Source organism: Hyla sarda, chromosome 11 (assembly GCF_029499605.1).
Source record: "Hyla sarda isolate aHylSar1 chromosome 11, aHylSar1.hap1, whole genome shotgun sequence".
Classification (NCBI taxonomy): domain Eukaryota; kingdom Metazoa; phylum Chordata; class Amphibia; order Anura; family Hylidae; genus Hyla; species Hyla sarda.
The window spans coordinates 45,955,672-45,976,635 of NC_079199.1; the positions used below are offsets into that span (position 1 = coordinate 45,955,672).

The window sequence follows — 20,964 nt, forward strand, 5'->3', positions numbered from 1 at the left end:
TATTACGATACAATTTCCAAATACATTGTGTAATCTTTTACAGTGCAAACCTTTTGTTGAGTTCTCCTAAAGGGGGTAGTTCGGTACTTGCTGGGGCTGCTGTAAAAATGGAGAAAAAAAATGATATATGATACTTACCTACCCCGTGTAATGGGTGTGTCTCTATCTTGCTCTGACAGTAGCTCCAGCCCCTCCTGTTTAGCGGCAGTATCAGCCACTGACATGATGATGCCAGAGCCAATCAGGAGGAGCAAACGACTAGCCAATTGTGACTGGGCTTAGTGACCACATCCTTCTGATCTGGTCTATTTGAGCTGTACTCTGCTTCCATACACATCCTGAGATTAAAGGGGTTATCCAGGAAAAAACTTTTTTTTATATATCAACTGGCTCCACAAAGTTAAACAGATTTGTAAATTACTTCTATTAAAAAATCTTAACTTCAGAAGCTCATAAGTACTGAAAGGATTAAGGTTGTTCTTTTCTGTCTAAGTGCTCTCTGATGACACGTGTCTCGGGAACCGCCCAGTTTAGAAGAAGTTTGCTATGGGGATTTGCTTCTAAACTGGGCAGTTCCCGAGACACGTGTCATCAGAGAGCACTTAGACAGAAAAGAACAACCTTAACATCAGAAGCTCATAAGTACTGAAAGGATTAAGATTTTTTTAATAGAAGTAATTTATAAATCTGTTTAACTTTCTGGAGCCAGTTGATATATATATAAAAAAAAAAAAAAAAGTATTTTCCTGGATAACCCCTTTAAGGATTTTTCCTTGTCCCTGTCTTTAATTTCTACTATATTCTATGTATCTATATATTTTCTTGGCTCTTTCTCTGAACCTTTATTGCTTATTGTATCTGTACTGCCACAGTTGGCTTGTTTGGCTTGGCAGATTATATGTTTGTATGTGCTTTCCCTGTCTGTCTTTTTGATGTGCTGTTGTTGGTTAACCCTTTTGTGCCCTGACCTGTTCCCTGACTGTACTGTGTTTGTTACTTTGACTTAGTAGTTTAGGGACTAGCACCATGGTTAGGGACACTCCATTAAGGAAATAGGCACCTCAAAATGCAGGGTTTACCGGCAGGGTCCCCGTTGGATGTCGCTTCTCCTGCTTCCAAGATGAAATGTGGAGCAGGGCCTGCCCGCTCAGCCCATCACTGTAGTCCCATCTTGGCTAGTGACTGGCTATAATTTACAAGCACTTTATATACATGATTCCAACAGACTACTATTAAACACAGAATATACTTCATTTTATGTATATCAGGTAAATATTATAAATGTATTTTTAATTGTGCTTTTGTGGAACTATCTATATTGATAAAACTCCTTAACTTTTTCAATGGTTTTTACAATGGTTAGGATACGTTCACATAACATTATGTGATCATATTTGGCATATGGGTCAGAAACGCTCCCAATACTTTTGCTGAATGTAGCCATAGGTCCCCATTAACCAGACTGGTCAGTGGTATACACTGGAGGTATAATATGTGTGTAATTTTTATACCCCTGATCAGGGGTCAAGTCCTGAGAAAAAAAAAGTGTGGGAATTCACCCAAGATTCCCACTCAGGGGCTGGTCCTGCAGGAACAGTGTACCTGCTGTGGAAAAAGTGCAGGAACTCCGTTCCCATGCGTTCCTGCAGGACTTAAGCCTTGCTCGGGATGTATAAATCCAAGTATTGATCGAATGTAACGTGAACATAGCCTTACTGAAACACACAACTTCTATTTTCTGTGTTTTGCAACCCTCTTTTCACATTTACAGTGTAGAAAAGAGCAGGATCAATACTGTACTGTTGAAGCCCTATTAAAGGCAATATAGCAACACTATGCACACACATATACCCACAGATATGACCTTATATGCAACTTCCCTGTCACTCCCTGGTCTCTATTTACTCTATTGCTTTCTAGAGACTGTATTAGTTGTAGCATCTGATATTATGAGTTTATTTAATAATCCACATGGGAAGCTATGGTTAGCACCAGAACAATGGCTTACACCATAAAGGAAGGGCAACAAAGTAAAATCATGTATGCACCTTAAAGGGGTATTCCAGGCCAAAACTTTTTTTTATATATCAACTGGCTCCGGAAAGTTAAACAGATTTGCAAATTACTTTGATTAAAAAATCTTAATCCTTCCAATAGTTATTAGCTTCTGAAGTTGAGTTGTTGTTTTCTGTCTAATTGCTCTCTGATGACTCACGTCCCGGGAGCTGTGCAGTTCCTATGGGGATATTTTCCCATCATGCACAGCTCCCGGGACGTGACATCATCAATGAGCAGTTAGACAGAAAACTTCAGAAGCTAATAACTATTGGAAGGATTAAAATTTGTTAATCGAAGTAATTCACAAATCTGTTTAACTTTCCGGAGCCAGTTGATATATATAAAAAAAAGTTTTTGCCTGGAATACCCCTTTAAGTTTTGACAGCACTCCCTTTAAAAGCTCACTATCAATGCCACAATTAATAACTCAGCAAGAATATGGATTGCTCCATTCTCCTGCTCAATATGTCAGTGTAGAAAAGGTGCCCCATACCAAGATCTACAGTACCTGCACAGCAGATTACAATTGAAAAAATTCCCTTACCCAAGCACCAATATGGCTACTAGAGAAGAAGTTCTGTGCAAGGTCCCACCTTTATGGTATATTACGTTTTTAGAGCTTATCCATACATATTTATACAGTAAAAAGTGAACAGTTTACTATAAAATTAATATAAAATATAAACTACATTTAGATATTTTAACAAGAAAAATCATTACATAGTGTTTATTGTAAAGTGCAGGTAGAGCCCTGCATAACAGGGTTTGGCAATCCTCACATTTCAGATGTACTTAAAGCATAGAGAACAAGTATAATTATTGTCTAACCTCTTTCATGAGAGGTGTTTCTTCAAACCTATTTTCTTAAGTGTTATGCCATCTCAAAATCTCTAGCATTTGAGAAGATATTCTTATGCTTGTGTCAACCAAACAACTAATCCTGAAAAATGATAGTCTGTGACTGGAAAATAACTTTTTAAAGCATTTTCATCTAAAATGGCAAGTACTGTACCCAGAAGATAGAAGTAGTTTGTGCAAGTTCTAAAAAGTGATTAAAAAACTTTCTACATATTTGAGGAGGTGAAGATGATTGTAAACAGTATTTGGGTGGTTAACATGCTATAAAAACTTGAAGTTTGGCCCTAAGGTGTTATATATCCCTGGCAGCATGACAGCTCTCACTTTACACTGGATTTTATTGGTTAGCAGTTGTTACTTTTCAATTGAACTTAAAAAAATATGGGAAGCAACTTTTTTAGTATCACATCTTACAGCCAGAGACCCTGACAGGCATTGTCTGGTTTAAAAAGCCCATTTTCAAATATTCTAAGATAGCCTGATTTAGTAGAGAGGTTTGATTTAATAGCAGGTGGCTGTACGAATGGGACTTTATGTTCAAATGTGAACTGTGCCTTATAAGGCTGCAGGACTTATTGTGTTTAAACTGGCAGGGAAATGCCCATCAGTTATTAGTCAGGGCATGCTACATGTGTAGTGAGTGGCTAGACGGCCTAGGAGTTATTTTTATGTTTTGTTTATTTTGTTTATCCTGCACCCCGTTTAATAAACCTGGCGAGGAGCCAGAATTGCAGAAAGGACTCGCTGTTTGCCGGTTTATTGTGGAAAAACGTGTCCTTTGGCTACGGCAAAGGACGATCCCAGAGTGAAACCCTTTACAATATGTATGTGTAAGACTCACGGAACTAGGCAGTACACAAAGAGGTTGTAGATCCGCTGGGCCTGTGTGGCAGATAATGCGGGCCGTGCCAGGGAGCGGAGTCTAAGGTGCTGCTAGTTTTCACCAGAGCCCGCCGCAAAGCGGGATGGTCTTTCTGCGGCAGGGGGCACCCAGGTCGCTACCCCTGGCACAACTCAACCACACAGGCGGCTAAGGTTATGCGAGGCACAGAAGGGCTGAGGCAAGATGTGGTCTGGATAGCAGGAGGTCAGGACTGGCGGCACAGGTGCGTAGTGAGGAACAAAGCAGAAGGTCAACAGGCAGACGGCAAGGAGCAAGGTCAGGTCATGGAATACAAGGGTTTGGAACATGGCAAGGCAACACAGAAAATGCTTTCACTTGGCACTAGGGCAACAAAGATATGGCAGGGAGTGATGGGAGGTGCAGATATTTATGAACACAGTGCAGGTACATTTACTTAATGGAACGCAGGAGGGCGGAGGTGAGTGACAGGCTGGGATTCATGCGGGCGTGTCCCGCAATGCGAATCCCAGCCCGCCGGCAGGTGCAGGAGGGGAGCGCTCACGGGCTGGATGACTGGCCAGAGCACGGACCGTAACAGGTCCTCCCCCCCATTGGTCTCCCCCTCTTTTTAAGGCTCAAAAATTTCTTGAGGAGATTACAGTCCAGGATATTTTCATCAGGCTCCCAGGATCTCTCCTCAGGACCAAATCCCCTCTAGTCGACTAAGAAGAATTTTCTTCCTCGCACAGTCTTAGTGGCTAGAATTTCTTTACATTGGAAGACATCAGACGAGCCTGAAATGTGTGTGGGAGCAGTATTCCTATGAGAGTAACGGTTGATTACCAGGGGATTAAGGAGAGACACATGAAAAGAGAGTTAGGAATGCGTAGAGAAGAAGGCAAACAGAGTTTATTTGAGACTTGATTGATTTTCTGTAAGACCTCGAACGGGCCCAGGAAAAGAGGACCCAACTTATAACTAGGAATCTTGAAGTGAATGTACTTGGAAGATAACCAAACCTTATCACTGGGAGAGAGAGACGGAGGAGGTCTTCTTTTCTTATCTGCCTGGGTTTTCATGAGGGAAGAGGCTAGAGATAAGGAGTGTCGAGTCTGTTGCCAAATGGACAAGTTCATCAACAGCTGGTTGTCCTGAGGGAACTGAAACTGGAAGAGGAGAACGGAGATGATATCCAAAAACAATAAAAAACAGAGAAGACCTCGTGGACTCAGAATCCTTATGATTATAGGAGAATTTGGCCCAAGGAAGAAGATCAACCCAGTCATCCTGACTAGCTGAAACAAAATGGCGAAGATAAATCTCCAGAATCTGAATTACCCTCTCCAGACTGTTGGACTGAGGTTGGTAGGCAGAGGAGAAGTCCAGGTTGATGTCAAGATGAGTACAGAGAGCTTGCCAGAACTTGGAAACAAACTGAACTCTGCGATCTGAGACGATATGACTAGGAAGACCATGTAGCCAAAAGATATGTTGTAAGAAGTTCTTTGCCAGCTGTGGAGCAGATGGGGGACCAGGTAGAGTGATGAAATGAGCCATCTTGGAAAACCGATCAACCATGACCCAGATGACCGGGTTATTAGGGGATGGAGGCAATTTGGTAATAAAGTCCATGGCGATGTCAGACCAGGGAGTCTTCAGAATGGGCAATGGCTGCAAGAGTCCTGCTGGTTTTTGCCGAGGAGATTTGTCATGGGCACAGGTGAGACAGGAACAGACAAAATAGGTGACATCGCGTTCTAGAAGTGGCCACCAGTAATGTCGAGAAATAAGTTGAAGGGTCTTTTGTATTCCAGGGTGACCAGCCAGCAAAGAAGAATGACCCCAATTCAAGACTTTCTGTCTCAGTTTGACAGGCACAAAGGATTTTCAGGGGGGAACTTGTTGGAGATCGGCAAGAGCTGCAGAGATCAAACATTCAGGAGGAATAATGTGTCTGGGCATGGAGTCCATTCCAATGACATTGGAGGATCTGGAAAAAGCATCGGCTCTGACATTTTTGTCAGCGGGACGAAAGTGAATGAAGAAATTCAATCTGGAAAAGAAAAGAAAAGAGACCACCTTGCCTGGCAGGGATTCAAATGTTGTGCAGACTGGAGGTATAGGAGATTCTTATGGTCAGAATAGATGCTGACCGGATGAGGAGACCCTTCTAACAATTGTCACTACTCCTCCAGGGCAAGCTTTATAGCAAGGAGTTCTGGATCTCCAATGGAGTAGTTCCTCTCTGCAGGCGAGGAAGTCTTAGAAAAGAACCCCCAGGTTACTGTCTTGCCCTTGGAGTTTTTCTGGGTAAGAACGCCACTGGCCCCTTCGGAGCAAGCATCCACCTCCAAAGCAAAGGGTTTTTCCAGATCTGGTCTTGTGAGGACGGGGGCAGAGGCAAGTGCAGTCTTTAACCCCTTAAGGACGCAGGACGTAAATGTACGTCCTGGTGAGGTGGTACTTAACGCACCAGGACGTACATTTACGTCCTGTGCATAACCGCGGGCATCGGAGCGATGCCCGTGTCATGCGCGGCTGATCCCGGCTGCTGATCGCAGCCAGGGACCCGCCGGCAATGGCCGACGCCCGCGATCTCGCGGGCGTCCGCCATTAACCCCTCAGGTGCCGGGATCAATACAGATCCCGGCATCTGCGGCAGTTTGCGATTTAAATGAACGATCGGATCGCCCGCAGCGCTCCCGGCGTCTCCTGCTCTGGTCTGTGATCGAGCAGACCAGAGCAGAAGATGACCGATAACACTGATCTGTTCTATGTCCTATACATAGAACAGATCAGTATTAGCAATCATGGTATTGCTATGAATAGTCCCCTATGGGGACTATTCAAGTGTAAAAAAAAATGTAAACGTTAAAGTAAAAAAAAAGTGAAAAATCCCCTCCCCCAATAAAAAAGTAAAACGTCCGTTTTTTCCTATTTTACCCCCAAAAAGCGTAAAAAACATTTTTATAGACATATTTGGTATCGCCGCGTGCGTAAATGTCCGAACTATTAAAATAAAATGTTAATGATCCCGTACGGTGAACGGCGTGAACGAAAAAAAAAAAAAAAAAGTCAAAAATTCCTACTTTTTTAATACATTTTATTAAAAAAAAATTATAAAAAATGTATTAAAAGTTTTTTATATGCAAATGTGGTATCAAAAAAAAGTACAGATCATGGCGCAAAAAATGAGCCCCCATACCGCCACTTATACGGAAAAATAAAAAAGTTAGAGGTCATCAAAATAAAGGGATTATGAACGTACTAATTTGGTTAAAAAGTTTGTGATTTTTTTTAAGCGCAACAATAATATAAAAGTATATAATAATGGGTATCATTTTAATCGTATTGACCCTCAGAATAAAGAACACATGTCATTTTTACCATAAATTGTACGGCGTGAAAACAAAACCTTCCAAAATTAGCAAAATTGCGTTTTTCGTTTTAATTTCCCCACAAAAATAGTGTTTTTTGGTTGCGCCATACATTTTATGATATAATGAGTGATGTCATTACAAAGGACAACTGGTCGCGCAAAAAACAAGCCCTCATACTAGTCTGTGGATGAAAATATAAAAGAGTTATGATTTTTAGAAGGCGAGGAGGAAAAAATGAAAACGTAAAAATTTAATTGTCTGAGTCCTTAAGGCCAAAATCGGCTGAGTCCTTAAGGGGTTAAGCGAGTGAAGGCCGCTTTGGCCTCTGGAGGCCATGACTTAGGGTTAGAGTTCTTCTTAGTAAGGGCCACAATCGGAGAAACCACAGAAGAGAAATGAGGGATGGACTGATGATAATAATTGGCAAATCCCCAAATGATCAGTAGGACGAGGCCAATCCAATACAGCAGTTAGTTTGTCAGGATCCATCTGTAGACCTTGATGAGAAATAATGTAACCTAGGAACAGAAGGCTAGATCTATCAAAAAAGCACTTCTCCAGTTTGGCGTAAAGATGATTCTCCCAGAGGTGCTGAAGAACAAGACGGACATGTGAACGATGCTCCTCCAAATTGGGTGAGTAGATCAAGATGTCATCAAGATAAACAACAACACAGGTGTAGAGTAGATCTCCAAAAATATTGTTGACGAATTCCTGAAAGACAGCTGGGGCATTACAGAGACCAAAAGGCATCACAAGATGCTCAAAATGTCCGTCACGGGTATTGAAGGCCGTCTTCCATTCGTCTCCCTTGCGGAAACGGATAAGGTTGTATGCTCCTCACAAATCCAGTTTAGAGAGGACCCTGGCAAAACTATCTCCAACGTGTGATTTCGACAGATTTCCAGTTGCGTTGTGGAGCCATGAAAGACCGAGAAGAAGCTCAGAAGTACAGTTAGGGAGCACATAGAACTCAATCTTTTCCTTGTGCAAGACTCCTGCTTGCATGTCGAGCGGCACTGTGCGGAAAAGCACCTTACGATCCAGATTTTGTCCATTAATAGTAGAAATATACAAGGGCTTTGCAAGCCGAGTCACAGGAAGTTGATGTTTATGGACCAAGGAAGCATCGATGAAGTCGCCAGCGGAACAAGAGTCCAAAAATGCAGAAGGGAAGAAATAAGACTTGTCAGAAGCGAAGACTTGGAATGGTCAATCGAGTAGAGGTAGTATTCACACCTAGGGACACCCCTCTCACATGTCCTAGATGCGAGCGTCTCTCGGACGCTGTGGATGTAAAGCACAGTCTTTGAGAAAGTGCTCTGGACTGGCACAATATAGGCACAAATTCTCATTGCGTCGCCGGGATCTTTCCAGCTGCTTTAAGCGAGAACGGTCCACTTGCATAGGCTCTTCGGCAAAAGGCAAAAAAAAACTGTAGAGGTGGACGTTGGAACACGGGTGCCAAGCGAGGAAAATGCAGTGTTCTCTCTACATCTCTCTCTCTACTACTCTGCCTCTCGGCAAAACGCACATCAATACGTGTGGCTAAATGGATTAGTTCACACAGGGTAGGCTGAGGATCTCGTGCAGCGAGAGCATCCTTAATTTTGCTGGACAGTCCTTTCTTAAATGTAGCACAAAAAGCCTCATCGTTCCATGCCAGTTTGGAGGCAAGAGTGCGAAACTGAACTGCGTAGTCTTCAACGGAGGAATTCCCTTGACTGAGGTTCAGAAGAGCCGTCTCGGCAAAAGAGGCTCGTGCAGGTTCTTCAAAAACAATACAGAATTCAGCAAGGAAGGACGTCAGGTGTGTGGCAGATTATGCGGGCCGTGCCAGGGAGCGGAGTCTAAGGTGCCGCTGGTTTTCACCAGAGCCCGACGCAAAGCGGGATGGTCTTGCTGTGGCAGTTGGCACCCAGATCACTACCCCTAGCACGACTCGACATAACAGGTGGCTGAGGTGATGCGAGGTACAGGAGGGCTGAGGAAAAAGGTGGCCTGGATAGCGGGAGGTCAGGGCTGGCGGCACAGGTGCGTAGTCAGGAATGTAGCAGAAGGTCAACAGGCAGGCGCCAAGGAGCAAGGTATGGTCACGGAATACAAGGGTCTGGAACACAGCAAGGCAACACAGAAAATGCTCTCACTTGGCACTAGGGCAACAAAGATCCGGCAGGGAGTGATGAGAGGTGAAGATATTTATAAACACACTGCAGGTGCATATACTTAATTAAGGGGTACTGGCCCTTTAAATTTTAGAGCGTGCATGCGTTAGGAGACGGGGGCATGCACGCTAATGCTGCACGAAGGCAGAAGGAACAGAGGAGGGCGGAGGTGAGTGATGGGCTGCAAATCCCAGCCCTGCCAGCAGGTGCAGGAGGGGAGCGCTCACGGCCTGGATGACTGGCCGAAGCACGGACCGTAACAGTATGTATGTATGTATGTAGATTCATGGTCAAAAACCCTATACCAGTATTACGCTTAATTTATACCCTAAAAACTTGCCTACAGGTCCACTTTAGGTTTAATAGGCACCATGTTATGCTTCATTTGCCTCTCGTGGCACTGCAGAGCAACAAAACATTTCCCGCAGTGTTCCCCTGCAGATTACAGCTAAAAACCTTTGATCAATTTTTGTATCGGGGACTGTTCTAAAAAATTAGCTTTTTTTTAAAGCACATACTGCCTATAGGGGTGCTTCTGTACCAGCACAGATAATTGTATGGCACCAGTTGAAATTAAAATCACAGCAAAGCTTTTTTAAATATAAGGATTGATCGTCAGTAGCACAAGGCCTTTTCTACTATATGGACATTTGCAGAAATTGCACAATTTGCACAATTGAAGCCACCGTTCTAAACTCTTATTTTTTTGCATTGCAGCACCTTTTTGTTACAATATGGCCAAAAGGCCTGGCACCCAGGGAAAATAATTTTATGTAAAAAAGAATTTTAAGGGTCCAAATATGGAAACTGAAGTGACAAAATAGAGAACAGTAGTAACTTAATTGCAATAACTAGGGATGTCCCAATACCATTTTTTTAAGACAGAGTATGAGTACCGATACTTTAATTATTATACTTTTATTTTAAAGGGAATCTGACCCCAGGGGGACCCGGCCTCTGGCGCTGCTTCCCGTGCTGATATGTGGGTTCTTTGTTGTGAACAATGGAGGCGGCTGCTGTAGTGTGAGCCAAGATCTCTCTCTTCTCCATTGGACAGAACAGGGAATTTGCTTTGGCGAAGAGACCGATGTCTCTGGAGCGATTGCGCTGATGTTCACATGGTGAGCAGCAGTAGAACCTATAAATTCAAGTTAGTGTAGGTGACTCTGCTGTAAGATTGCCTTTTATAGTAGGTAGTATCCCCTTGTAGGTAGTATAGATAGTTGCAGACATTAGTAGCAGCCCCCCAGTAGACCGCAGCCCCATCCCTGTAGATCGCAGTCCCCCCTTGTAGACAGCCCCCCCTTGTAGACAGTGCTCCCTCTTGTCTCCCTTACAGACAGCAGGCCCCCCCTTGTAGATAGGGACCCACCCTTGTAGACAGCCCTCCCCTTGTAGACAACAGGCCCTCCCACTTTTCAGAAAGTGCTCCCTCTTGTCCTTCTTGTAGACAGCAGGGTCCCCCCTTGTAGGGAGCAGGGTCCCCCCTTGTAGACAGCAGCCACCCCCCCCTATAGACAGCAGCCCCCCCCCCTTATAGACAGCAGCCCCCCCCCCTTATAGACAGCAGGCCTCCCCCTTATAGACAGCAGGCCACCCCCTTATAGACAGCAGCCCCCCCCTCCTCTTGTAGACAGTGCTCACCTGTGGCTGTCCTCGGGTGTTGCCGCTCCGCTGTCCTGTTCTCCCGATCGCATCATGGCGTCCTATGGAGGAGCATGTGACATACACGTCACTCCACTTCCTCTGTAGCGTTACGCTGGGCGCAGGGTTGGAGGAGTGAGGTGTGTCCCATGCTCCTCCATAGGACGCCATGATATGATCGGGAGAACGGTACAGCGGAGCGGGGCCGCACAGCAGCAGGTATCGGACATGGTGTCGGGACATTAAACGAGTCCCCAATACCATGCAAATGCTGAGTATTGGCCCCAATACCGATACTAGTATCAGTATCAGGACATCCCTAGCAATAACAAATATGTGAATTATGCAGTTTCTTACAAGATGGTCTTCTGGTAGGCTTAAACCAAAATGCAGTAGTAACCCATAAAGCCTCATGTACATCAAATTTTTAGAATGCCTCAACAGATATTGCAAAAGGGATTTGCCGATATATACCTCTGTGTATAAACAGTATTCCTGTTAACAGAACAAATATAGTCTAATAGTGACTACATTTGGTCTCTTTCCCAAACTTATGCATTCTTTGGGGGGATTCAAAAATAAAGAAATGCATATTGCACTATAGAACACTCACAGCTAAATAGCCATAACCGATATTAGGTCAAATCTCTATTGTAAACAACACTTATAGGTAAACATACATATCCAATATGGAGCAATGTCATTTCTGATCTACTCCTCTAATATTGCATGTCCATCCCCGCGGTGGAACACAGTTAATATGGGTACGCACTGAGACACCTTATCACATAACCTGATTCATGCATTTTAGTGACTGAAAGTAGATGAGGAGGCACTCACGGTTACCGTGCGTGGAACAGACTTCTTTTATTCACGGTGCTGAGACATACAAACAAGACGCCGCAGCAATCCAATCAGGTGTGACAATGGTTTCATGCTCCCTTCCGGGAGTTTAGTCCAAGAGCAGTAGGAGAGGACAGACAGGTAAAGAAAAAACAGTAACTGTCCGAGGAAACCACAGAATAAAAATTTACTGAAACCACCCTCGGACAGGTAACCAAACCAGGAACACCAGAACAAATGGGTGGGTGCTGTGTCCCCCAATGGATCCTCTGAGAAAGAGATTTTACGGTAAGCATAAAAATCGACTTTTCTCAATCGGCTCCATTGGGGGACACAGAAACCGTGGGACGTACCAAAGCAGTCCCCGGGGTGGGAAAAAAATGTAAGCAACTTAGATGGAAGGCTGGACCACAGCTGCCTGCAACACCTTGCGGCCCAGACCAGTATCAGCAAATACAAAAGATATGAACCTGATAAAACTTCATAAACGTGTGTAAGGACGACCAGGTGGCTCCTTACAAATTTGCAAGGCCGAAGCCCTGTTCAAAAGAGACCAGGAGGCCCGGATAGAACGAGTGGAATGAGCTGAGACCTTGAAAGGAGAAGTCTTCCCCTTGCAGCAGTAAGCTTCCAAAATGGCAGAATGGATCCGCCGTGAAAAGGTAGCCTTCGAAGCAGGAAGCTCCTTACGATGACCCTCCGTAAGCAAGAAGAAGGAGTCACTCTGGCGAAAGGAAGAAGTGACTGAAAGATAAATCTGAACAGCCCGTACCGCATCAAGACCATGAAGCAAACGTTTCCTGGAATGAGATGGAGCAGGACAAAAGGACGCAAGGACGATGTTCTCAGTTAGGGGAAAAGCGGAGACCACCTTAGACATAAAAGTACAGGACTGGACAAAAAACAACCTTGTCCTGGTGTAAGACCAGGTAGGGAGAAAGGCAGGAGAGAGCTGCCAGCTCCGAAACTCTCTTAATGGAAGTGACCGCAATGAGGAAAGCCAGCTTTCTGGAAAGGATACGAAGAGGAACATCCCGGAGAGGTTGTAAGGCAGTACCCTGTAGGGCACTGAGAACCAAATTTACATCCCAAGGTGGAGTAGGGGATCTGTTAGGCGGAGCCGCATGAGCAACACCCTGCAGAAAAGTCCGGATGTGAGGATCGGACGCCAGGGGACGCTGAAAGACGATGGAGAGAGACGAAAATTGTCCCTTAAGGGAACTCAGAGCCAAGGGTTGTTCCAGCCCCGACTGTAAAAAGGAAAGAAGTCATGGGAGAGAGAACGTAACTGGACAAAAGAAGTGAGATTCACACCAATGAAAATAAGACCACCAAGTACGGTGGTATATCCTCGCAGAGGAGGGCTTGCACACCTTGATCACAGTGCAAACTACTTGGGGAGAGAACCCCCCCGGCTCTCAGAACCGCGGTCTAAACAGCCACGCCGTCAAATGCAGTGACTGTAAATTAGGGTGGCAAAGGGGACCCTGAAAGAGCAGGTCGGGACGAACTGGGAGGTGCAGTGGCACGTTTTCCCCTAGACGAACCACGTCGGTGTACCACGCCCGCCTGGGCCAGTCCGGAGCCACAAGAATGGCAGGAACGCCCTCGCTTTGAGTTTCCTCAGGACCCTGGGAAGGAGATGAAGAGGAGGGAAGAGATAGGGGAGGGCGAGGTGCGACCAGGGAAGCACCAGGGCGTCCACGGCTAGGGCCAAGGGATCTCGGGACTTCGCCACAAAGCGAGGAACTTTCTGGTTGTGGCAGGACGCAAACAGGTCCACATCCAGGGAGCCCTAGGAGGTTGCAGATTGCCGCAAACACTTCTTGATGAAGAGACCACTCGCCGGGGTCGGCTGAGGAGCGGCTGAGAAAGTCTGCCTCCCAATTTTTCATCTCTGGTATGTGAATCGCTTAGATGGAGGGAACTCTGAGCTCCACCCAGAGAAGGATCTTGGAGACCTCGGCCATCGCCGCTGAGCTGTGTGTGCCACCCTGGCGATTGACATTTGCCACAGCTGTGGAGTTGTCCGACTGGACACAAACAGGATGGTCTTCAATTAGGTGCTCCCAATGGCGGAGGCTAAGGTAGATTGCCCTGAGTTCCAGGATGTTGATGGGGAGAAGAGCTTCCCGGGAGGACAAAGGCCCTGGACCGTCCGGTCCCTGATGACTTCTCCCCTGCCAAGATTTCATATGTTGCAAAACCAATTATGTGGTGTATGGACGATTTCATATCGGAAGCACCACACGTCCGATGCACACTAGATTCCGAGAGCATCTTTACTCAATTAGAACAAGAAAGGGCTCACCTCGAGTTATTGATCATGTTTGGGAAGTACATAAAGGAGATCCCTCGGCTCTGCGGTTTTTCGGGATCGAGAGAGAGAGTGCACAGCCGAGATGGTATAGACAGACGTAATGCTCTCCTCCAAACCGAGGCGCGCTGGATTAGGAGTACGGATGCTCAAGGAAAACTAGGTCTTAATGACAAATTGGATCTAAGTATATTTGTATAAATTGCTCTTTGGTACTTGCCACCGGAATTTTTGGATTTAATCTATTTTAACCCACTAGTGCACTGTGTATGTCTTAGTGTTTCTACAAGTTTGTAGTTCCCGCCCCCTGATGAGATCACTCCGGTATTTAACCAGGACCTCGTCAGTGGGCGTGATGGTCTGACGAAGTACGGAAGTACAACTCAGCTGTTACCTGCACGCTGAGGCCCTCGGCGTTCCTGTCCCACCGCCACCGTGTTTATGCAATAAATAACTTTTTTGAAGCTACCATCTTGGGTGAGTGCCGTCCTCCATTCGTTTTATACATATTGAAATTGTCTGCTGTCTTTGGACTGAGCACCACAGAGATTTGGACTTTTGCTTCTATTATTCACATGTCGCTGATTACTTGCCGTATACACAGCAGTGCCGGATTCTGTATCTATATTTTATTAGATTTGTAAATCACTTCTATTAAAAAATCTTAATCCTTCCAGTACTAATCAGCTGCTGTATACTACAGAGGAAGTTGAGTTGTTCTTTTCTGTTTGACTACAGTGCTCTCTGCTGACACCTCTGTCCATGTCAGGAACTATCCATAGCAGAAGAGGTTTGCTATGGGGATTTACTTTTGCTCTGGACAGTTCCTGACATGGATAGAGGTGGCAGCAGAGAGCACTGTGGTGAGACAGAAATAACTCAACTTTCTCTGTAGTATACAGCAGCTAATTAGTACTTGTAGAATTAAGATTTTTTTTATAGAAGTAGTTTATGAATATAAGGAGAATAATAATAAGTGCAGCTCACAATTATAATACCAACCGAGGACAAATGCGTAATGCACCTATACCTAGGGTGCCAATATTAAATAAATAAAAAAGAGAAAAATACCCAGACCTCAAGGAAGGTATATTAGGTGAATGAAACTAAGATTAATAAAAGGACCAAAGATCTTTAGTCCTTTTATTAATCTTAGTTTCATTCACCTAATATACCTTCCTTGAGGTCTGGGTATTTTTCTCTTTTTAGTTTATGAATATGTTTAACTTTCTGGAGCCAGTTCATTTTTCCAACAGAGTACCCCTTTAAGGACACTTATATTATTTGTGTGAGCACCGCTATGATCAGTTTGGCTAAGGGGCTGAAAGTAAATAGGACAAATGGCTGGGACCGCCAAAGTAAAACGCACAGCACGCTGGGATATTTGATTTTACAACAGATGGAAAATCAAAGGGTACACACCACTGTTCCTGAGTGGAAGAAAGAACTTTAAATAAAAAAAAAACTTTAAAAAATGACAATTTATGTTTACATACTGTACATACCCTTTTTCTTTCCATGTTGAAGCCATCTTTGATCATTTCCTCTGAGGCAAGCTTGCCCTTTAAATGTTTCATGGAGTCCTGCTGTTCTTGCAGTAGTTCTTCTGCTTTATATGACTTGGTTACAGCATTGTGATACAGATCCTGCTGTTTCTCGATTTGATGATTGAGCTTAACAATCTTCTGCTGCAGATCTTCGCAGGTCTATGCATATAAAGGGTGGTAGTTCAGCTATTACTCCATTTCACACAAATTATGGTAATGTATTTCTAAACTTCCTAAAATTATGTTTTATCAATCATGAGACCTGGTGCTATAATTTTATCTTCCCTCTTTTATACTGCCTGTTAGATACCAATAAAAGAAAGCACATGAAGCAACACATAACGATTTGACTACACTCAGGGTAGTTTTGTAGTCTGTAACCATGGAGACACATAGGTTTGTATAAGAGCTATATACACCAAACAGTATAATATTTTAAACCAAGACTATTTGCAAAGTCGCTTAACTAATATTCTCAGGTTTTATAGATGGACTGAAACAACTGAACCTGCGTACTCATATAATCTTTAGAAGCCGGATGGATTACAATATGTGAATGTGGACAGGTTCTTTATGATAAAATTCCTTTCCTCTAGCCCGTACTTAGGTTTATAGTATGCCACATATATATATATATATATACTGCAGATTTATGAATATCACTTACAGACTTCCAAGTTTGTTCACAGCTGCAGAATTCTTGGATTCTCTCCTTAACAGCTTCCTCTGTTCTTGGTACAGTTGTAAATCCATTGCTCAGGATTGTAGCCAGCTGACTAACAAAGCTTTGGTGCAGACTTTGAGATGCTTTAGCCTCGTAATCTAAAGTACGTACAGTCCTCTCCAGATCATTTATTTTCTTCTCTTTTTCCATCAGCTCCTGGTGGAAACTGCCCCATTCTTTATGGTTATCCTTCAGCTTCTCTTGCAAAATCTCCTTTTCTCGTTCAATGTTCCTCTTGGCCAGAAGAGTTTCATCTCTCTCCTATTCATAAATGGGGGAAAAAATTGACATTATTTTCTGGCAAATAATCTAAAATGTTAGAGTAAATACCAATTATTAGCCCAGAGGTTCTCAAACGTCATCCCCTTTTTCAGAAAACAAATTACCCCCCTACCCCCTGGAAATATGCTATTGTTAAAGGGGTACTCCAGTAGAAAATATTTTTTTTTTAAATCAACTGGTGCCAGAAAGTTATTGTAAATTACTTCTATGCAAAAATCTTAATCCTTCCAGTACTTACTTTTCATTCTTTTATGCATCTGTATTTCTATGGCACAGTTGTATTGGTGAAAAAAGCAAAAGATAAACTATAATACTATTGAAACTAATAAACTGGGTTTTGTTATTTCCTCAGTATCAGATACAATATATTTTTAGTTTATATGATGCTCTCAATCACACCCGTTTTAGACAACTGAAAATAAATCACACTAAATAAACTTCCCTTGTGGTTAAGTTCTCTGGCCCATGGAGGTATGGTGGTCTCTCCTACAATGGTGCTGTCTATGGCTAGGTATTCTCCGCTGTGCCAGAGTCTACTGTCATATGTGTATACTCTCCTTAATTCCCACCCTAGAGGCCAGAAATTACCCTTTATAATCCAATGGGAGGCTGATTTGGGGTTTACTTTGGCCCTACCTCGATGGCAAAACTGTTGTGGTGTGATATGTAAGTGGAGTTGTCAGGTTTCCGTTGTGAAGATGTCTCTAAAGGCTGTACAGAGCATATTACACTATGTTCCCTTCCACTTCTCCCTATTGTTTTAGGGACTGCTCTATAATAGGAAATATGCATCATACATGGTGGCGTTGCCTCGTAGTCAACTGTTTTTGGAACAGGGGTGTTGTGCTTCTGCAGGAGCTCACCAACTTCTCCTGCCCGTTCACCCCAGAGTGATAAGCTCTCCTGAATGCCTTCTGGCTGTTTCAGCTTTCTAATCATGTACTGCTGGTGGCCATTTTTAACATTGCATCCAAATGGAAACAATCTGACCTCTCTGTAATAGCTGTGGGAACCATGGCTCTCATCTTCTTATTGTCCTGACCTGAGATATTGCATTTCTTTGTATTGACGTGATCATTTTTCCATTGTTCTACTTACCCTGCTGTAAAAAGATGGCATGTTTATAATGTTTGTTCTATTTCCCCATGGTTGTTTCTCCTTTTTTGCCTGGGGTGCTCCTGGTCAGTGTTTAATCTCATGCATGTTTCTATATTGCATCTTTTAAATAAACTTGGTTTGAAGCTAAACTTCCCTGTTGGTCTAAGAAAGTGGAGGGGTCAAGGTTACTGGCTTTGGTGGTGGAGGGTTAAAGAGGGTGGTAATACTTAGACCCTATTAATGGTGTATTCCCTTGTGAGCGTGTTATCCCCTATCTATAGAAGTAAGAAAGCAGAGACAAAACTGTCCAAGAACGAATGAAGCGCACAGAGTATGCACGGCCAGCATTCCATTCACTCTCTATGGGTCCACTGAATACTTCCAAGTTCAGCACTCAGAAATGTTTGGTGGCCACATAGACAATTAAATGAGCAAAGTCCGCATATGCGTGATGTGCTCCATTTTTTTCTGGGGACAATTTTGTTTTCGAGATCGGTGGGGATTTCATCAGTCAGACCCCCACAGATCAGCTTGTTATCCCTTATCTTATAGATAGGTCATAACAAGCTGAGATGGGAACACTTTAACCCCTTAAGGACCAAGCCCATTTTCACCTAAAGGACCGGAGCGTTTTTTGCACATCTGTCCACTGTCACTTTAAGCATTAATAACTCTGGGATGCTTTTACTTTTCATTCTGATTCCGAGAAAGTTTTTTCGTGACATATTCTATTGTATGTTAGTGGTAAAGCTTTGTCGATACTTGTATCATTTCTTGGTGAAAATTCCAAAATTTGATGAAAAAATTTTAAATTCAGCATTTTTCTAACTTTGAAGCTCTCTGCTTGTAAGGAAAATAGACATTCCAAATAAATTATATATTGATCTACATATCTTGGAGTGCTGCGCCATTTCTCTTCTATATATTGATTCACATATACAATATGTCTACTTTATGTTTGCATCATAAAGTTGACATGTTTTTACTTTTGGAAGACATCAGAGGGCTTTAAAGTTCAAAATCGGAATTTTTCAGGGACAAGTTCCGTTTTGAAGTGGATTTGAAGGGCCTTTATATTAGAAATACCCCACAAATTACCTCATTATAAAAACTGCACCCCTCAAAGTATTCAAAATGACATTCAGAAAGTGTGTTAACCCTTTAGGTGTTTCACAGGAATAGCAGCAAAGTGAAGGAGAAAATTCTAAATCTCCATTTTTTACACTCGCATGTTCTTGTAGACCCAGTTTTTGAATTTTTACAAGGTGTAATAGGAGAAAAAGCCCCCCAAAATTTGTAACCCAATTTCTCTCGAGTAAGGAAATACCTCATTTGTGTATGTCAAGTGTTCAGCAGGCGTAGTAGAGGGCTCAGAAGGGAAGGAGCAACAATGGGATTTTGGAGAGTGAATTTTGCTGAAATGGTTTTTGGGGGGCATGTTGCATTTAGGAAGCCCTTATGATGCCAGAACAGCAGATTTTTAACCCCTATTTTTACAGCTATTCACTTGCACTATAACCCAGTGAAGGGTTTAGTGCGGGTGAAGTAGATGTCAGTTTCTCTTTAAGTCTCTTCTTGTCACCTGCAGTGCAGGAAACTTCAAGGGCATGTTTACAAAGCTAAAATTTACGCTGACTAGGATGTGAAACCTGTGTAAAGCAAAGTCACATAAAACTCCATCTCCCATTGTCTTAAATGGTAATGTCCAAATAACACTTAAATATCCAAAAGGTTTTTAAAAACAGAGTTGCTGATTTTTCAGCATGTAAAAAAGTAAGGGTATATTCACAAAACTAGAAAGCTGGATGTGCAATCTGCACAATTTCCGCAACCAAATCAGAGCATTTCTACATGGAAATTTGTCTCTGACTGACTTTCACAGTGAATGGTTTTGACGCTCTTAACAATGCTGGAAACTCTGTTTGCCTAAAATCGCCAAAATCTGGCTTTCTCTATGAATGTAATGGTGTATTTTGTATGGTGGTAAGTATGTAATAGATAGATAGAGGTTTCAGATTTTCAGTTACAGTTAACATCCTCAGTTTTTTCACTAGATAACAAGTAACAGAGAGAGATTGAAAGAATGACCTAACTCATGACAATACAGGTCACAATTGTGGTTCTAGCTACAAAGCAATAGACTTGACATGATAAGTGACCTGATAAAATGTAGAAGAAACAGTGAAATTGATGAATTATCTGTGACAATCACAGTGGACATTATAAGGCACAACCTTAGGTTATAAAGACCCCCAGTGTCATTCAACAGGAAAACAAAGACGGAGCTACCAGTGCTTTGTGTTTAAAAGTTGTTTTGTCTGTTGTTTTCTTGGGTCTTTAAAGGGGACAAACACTTCTGTCCTATCTCACCCTCTTCAGAGATTTAAGCTCTGCAGGAAAATCAGCCGTGTTTTTTTTAAGTTTTTCTGCCTCCGCCACCAGTTTCACAATGGTGTCCCGACTGGCTTTAGACTCCACTTGTTGGCTTGCCAATGCATCTTCCAGACTTGTAATTCTGGATTTGAGCAGTTTATATTCTTTCATCAATTTCTCGGCCTAGAAAAGAAAAAAAAAAAGAAAAAAAAATTATGAAAGAATATCAAGTGGGTTTTCAAACAATGCACATTCATGGCCTATCCTGATCCTTAGCAAGTGTCATTTATGTGTATCCAGTGAGTTTAACTTGAATGCAGCAATTATTATTACCAGGCACAGCCACATGCATGGATGCATCACTGTATCGGGATTAACACTGCAGGCACCATAAGACTTCAGCAAGTACTGCAGTCCCCTTGTTTTGCTATTGGTTGGGGCCCTGTCACTCACACATTGATTGCTGCCCTAGGAATAGGTCATCATAGTGTATTCCTGGAATTCCCCTTAAAAAAAAAATAAAGAATAAAAAGATGCCAGTGTTACCTGACCTTTTAAGGATAATGCATGGCTATAGCTGCCCATTCACATTAAATTAAGTTGCAGGATATGGTGGCCCACTAATTGGGTTTCCAGACTTTTGCCCGATGGCAGATATTGGGGATAGAAGAATCCAGCAGTTTGATTTCAATATGTCAGATCCTTATGTTCTCTGAGGAGATATACTGTAGGCAAGGTCTCTGGCATTGGCTTACTCCCCACTTCGCATGGGACCACAACACGAGTTGCTAGGTGAATATAGTGGGCGTGTTAGGGTCCCATCCAAAGTGA

General features: G+C 43.0%; 1 protein-coding gene across 2 annotated transcripts in view; it reads right to left on the reverse strand.

The window, feature by feature from the left end:
• The window catches only part of LOC130295049 (coiled-coil domain-containing protein 170-like), a 74,942-nt gene that overhangs the window by 13,505 nt on the left and 40,473 nt on the right, over positions 1–20,964 (reverse strand). For both annotated transcript variants that reach the window (XM_056545288.1, XM_056545287.1), the window contains 3 exons: positions 20,131–20,316; positions 16,324–16,641; positions 15,615–15,815 (listed from right to left, as the gene is read on the reverse strand). In XM_056545288.1, the coding sequence (XP_056401263.1) occupies positions 15,615–15,815; positions 16,324–16,641; positions 20,131–20,316 (705 nt within the window). The remainder of the gene's footprint in view (positions 1–15,614; positions 15,816–16,323; positions 16,642–20,130; positions 20,317–20,964) is intronic.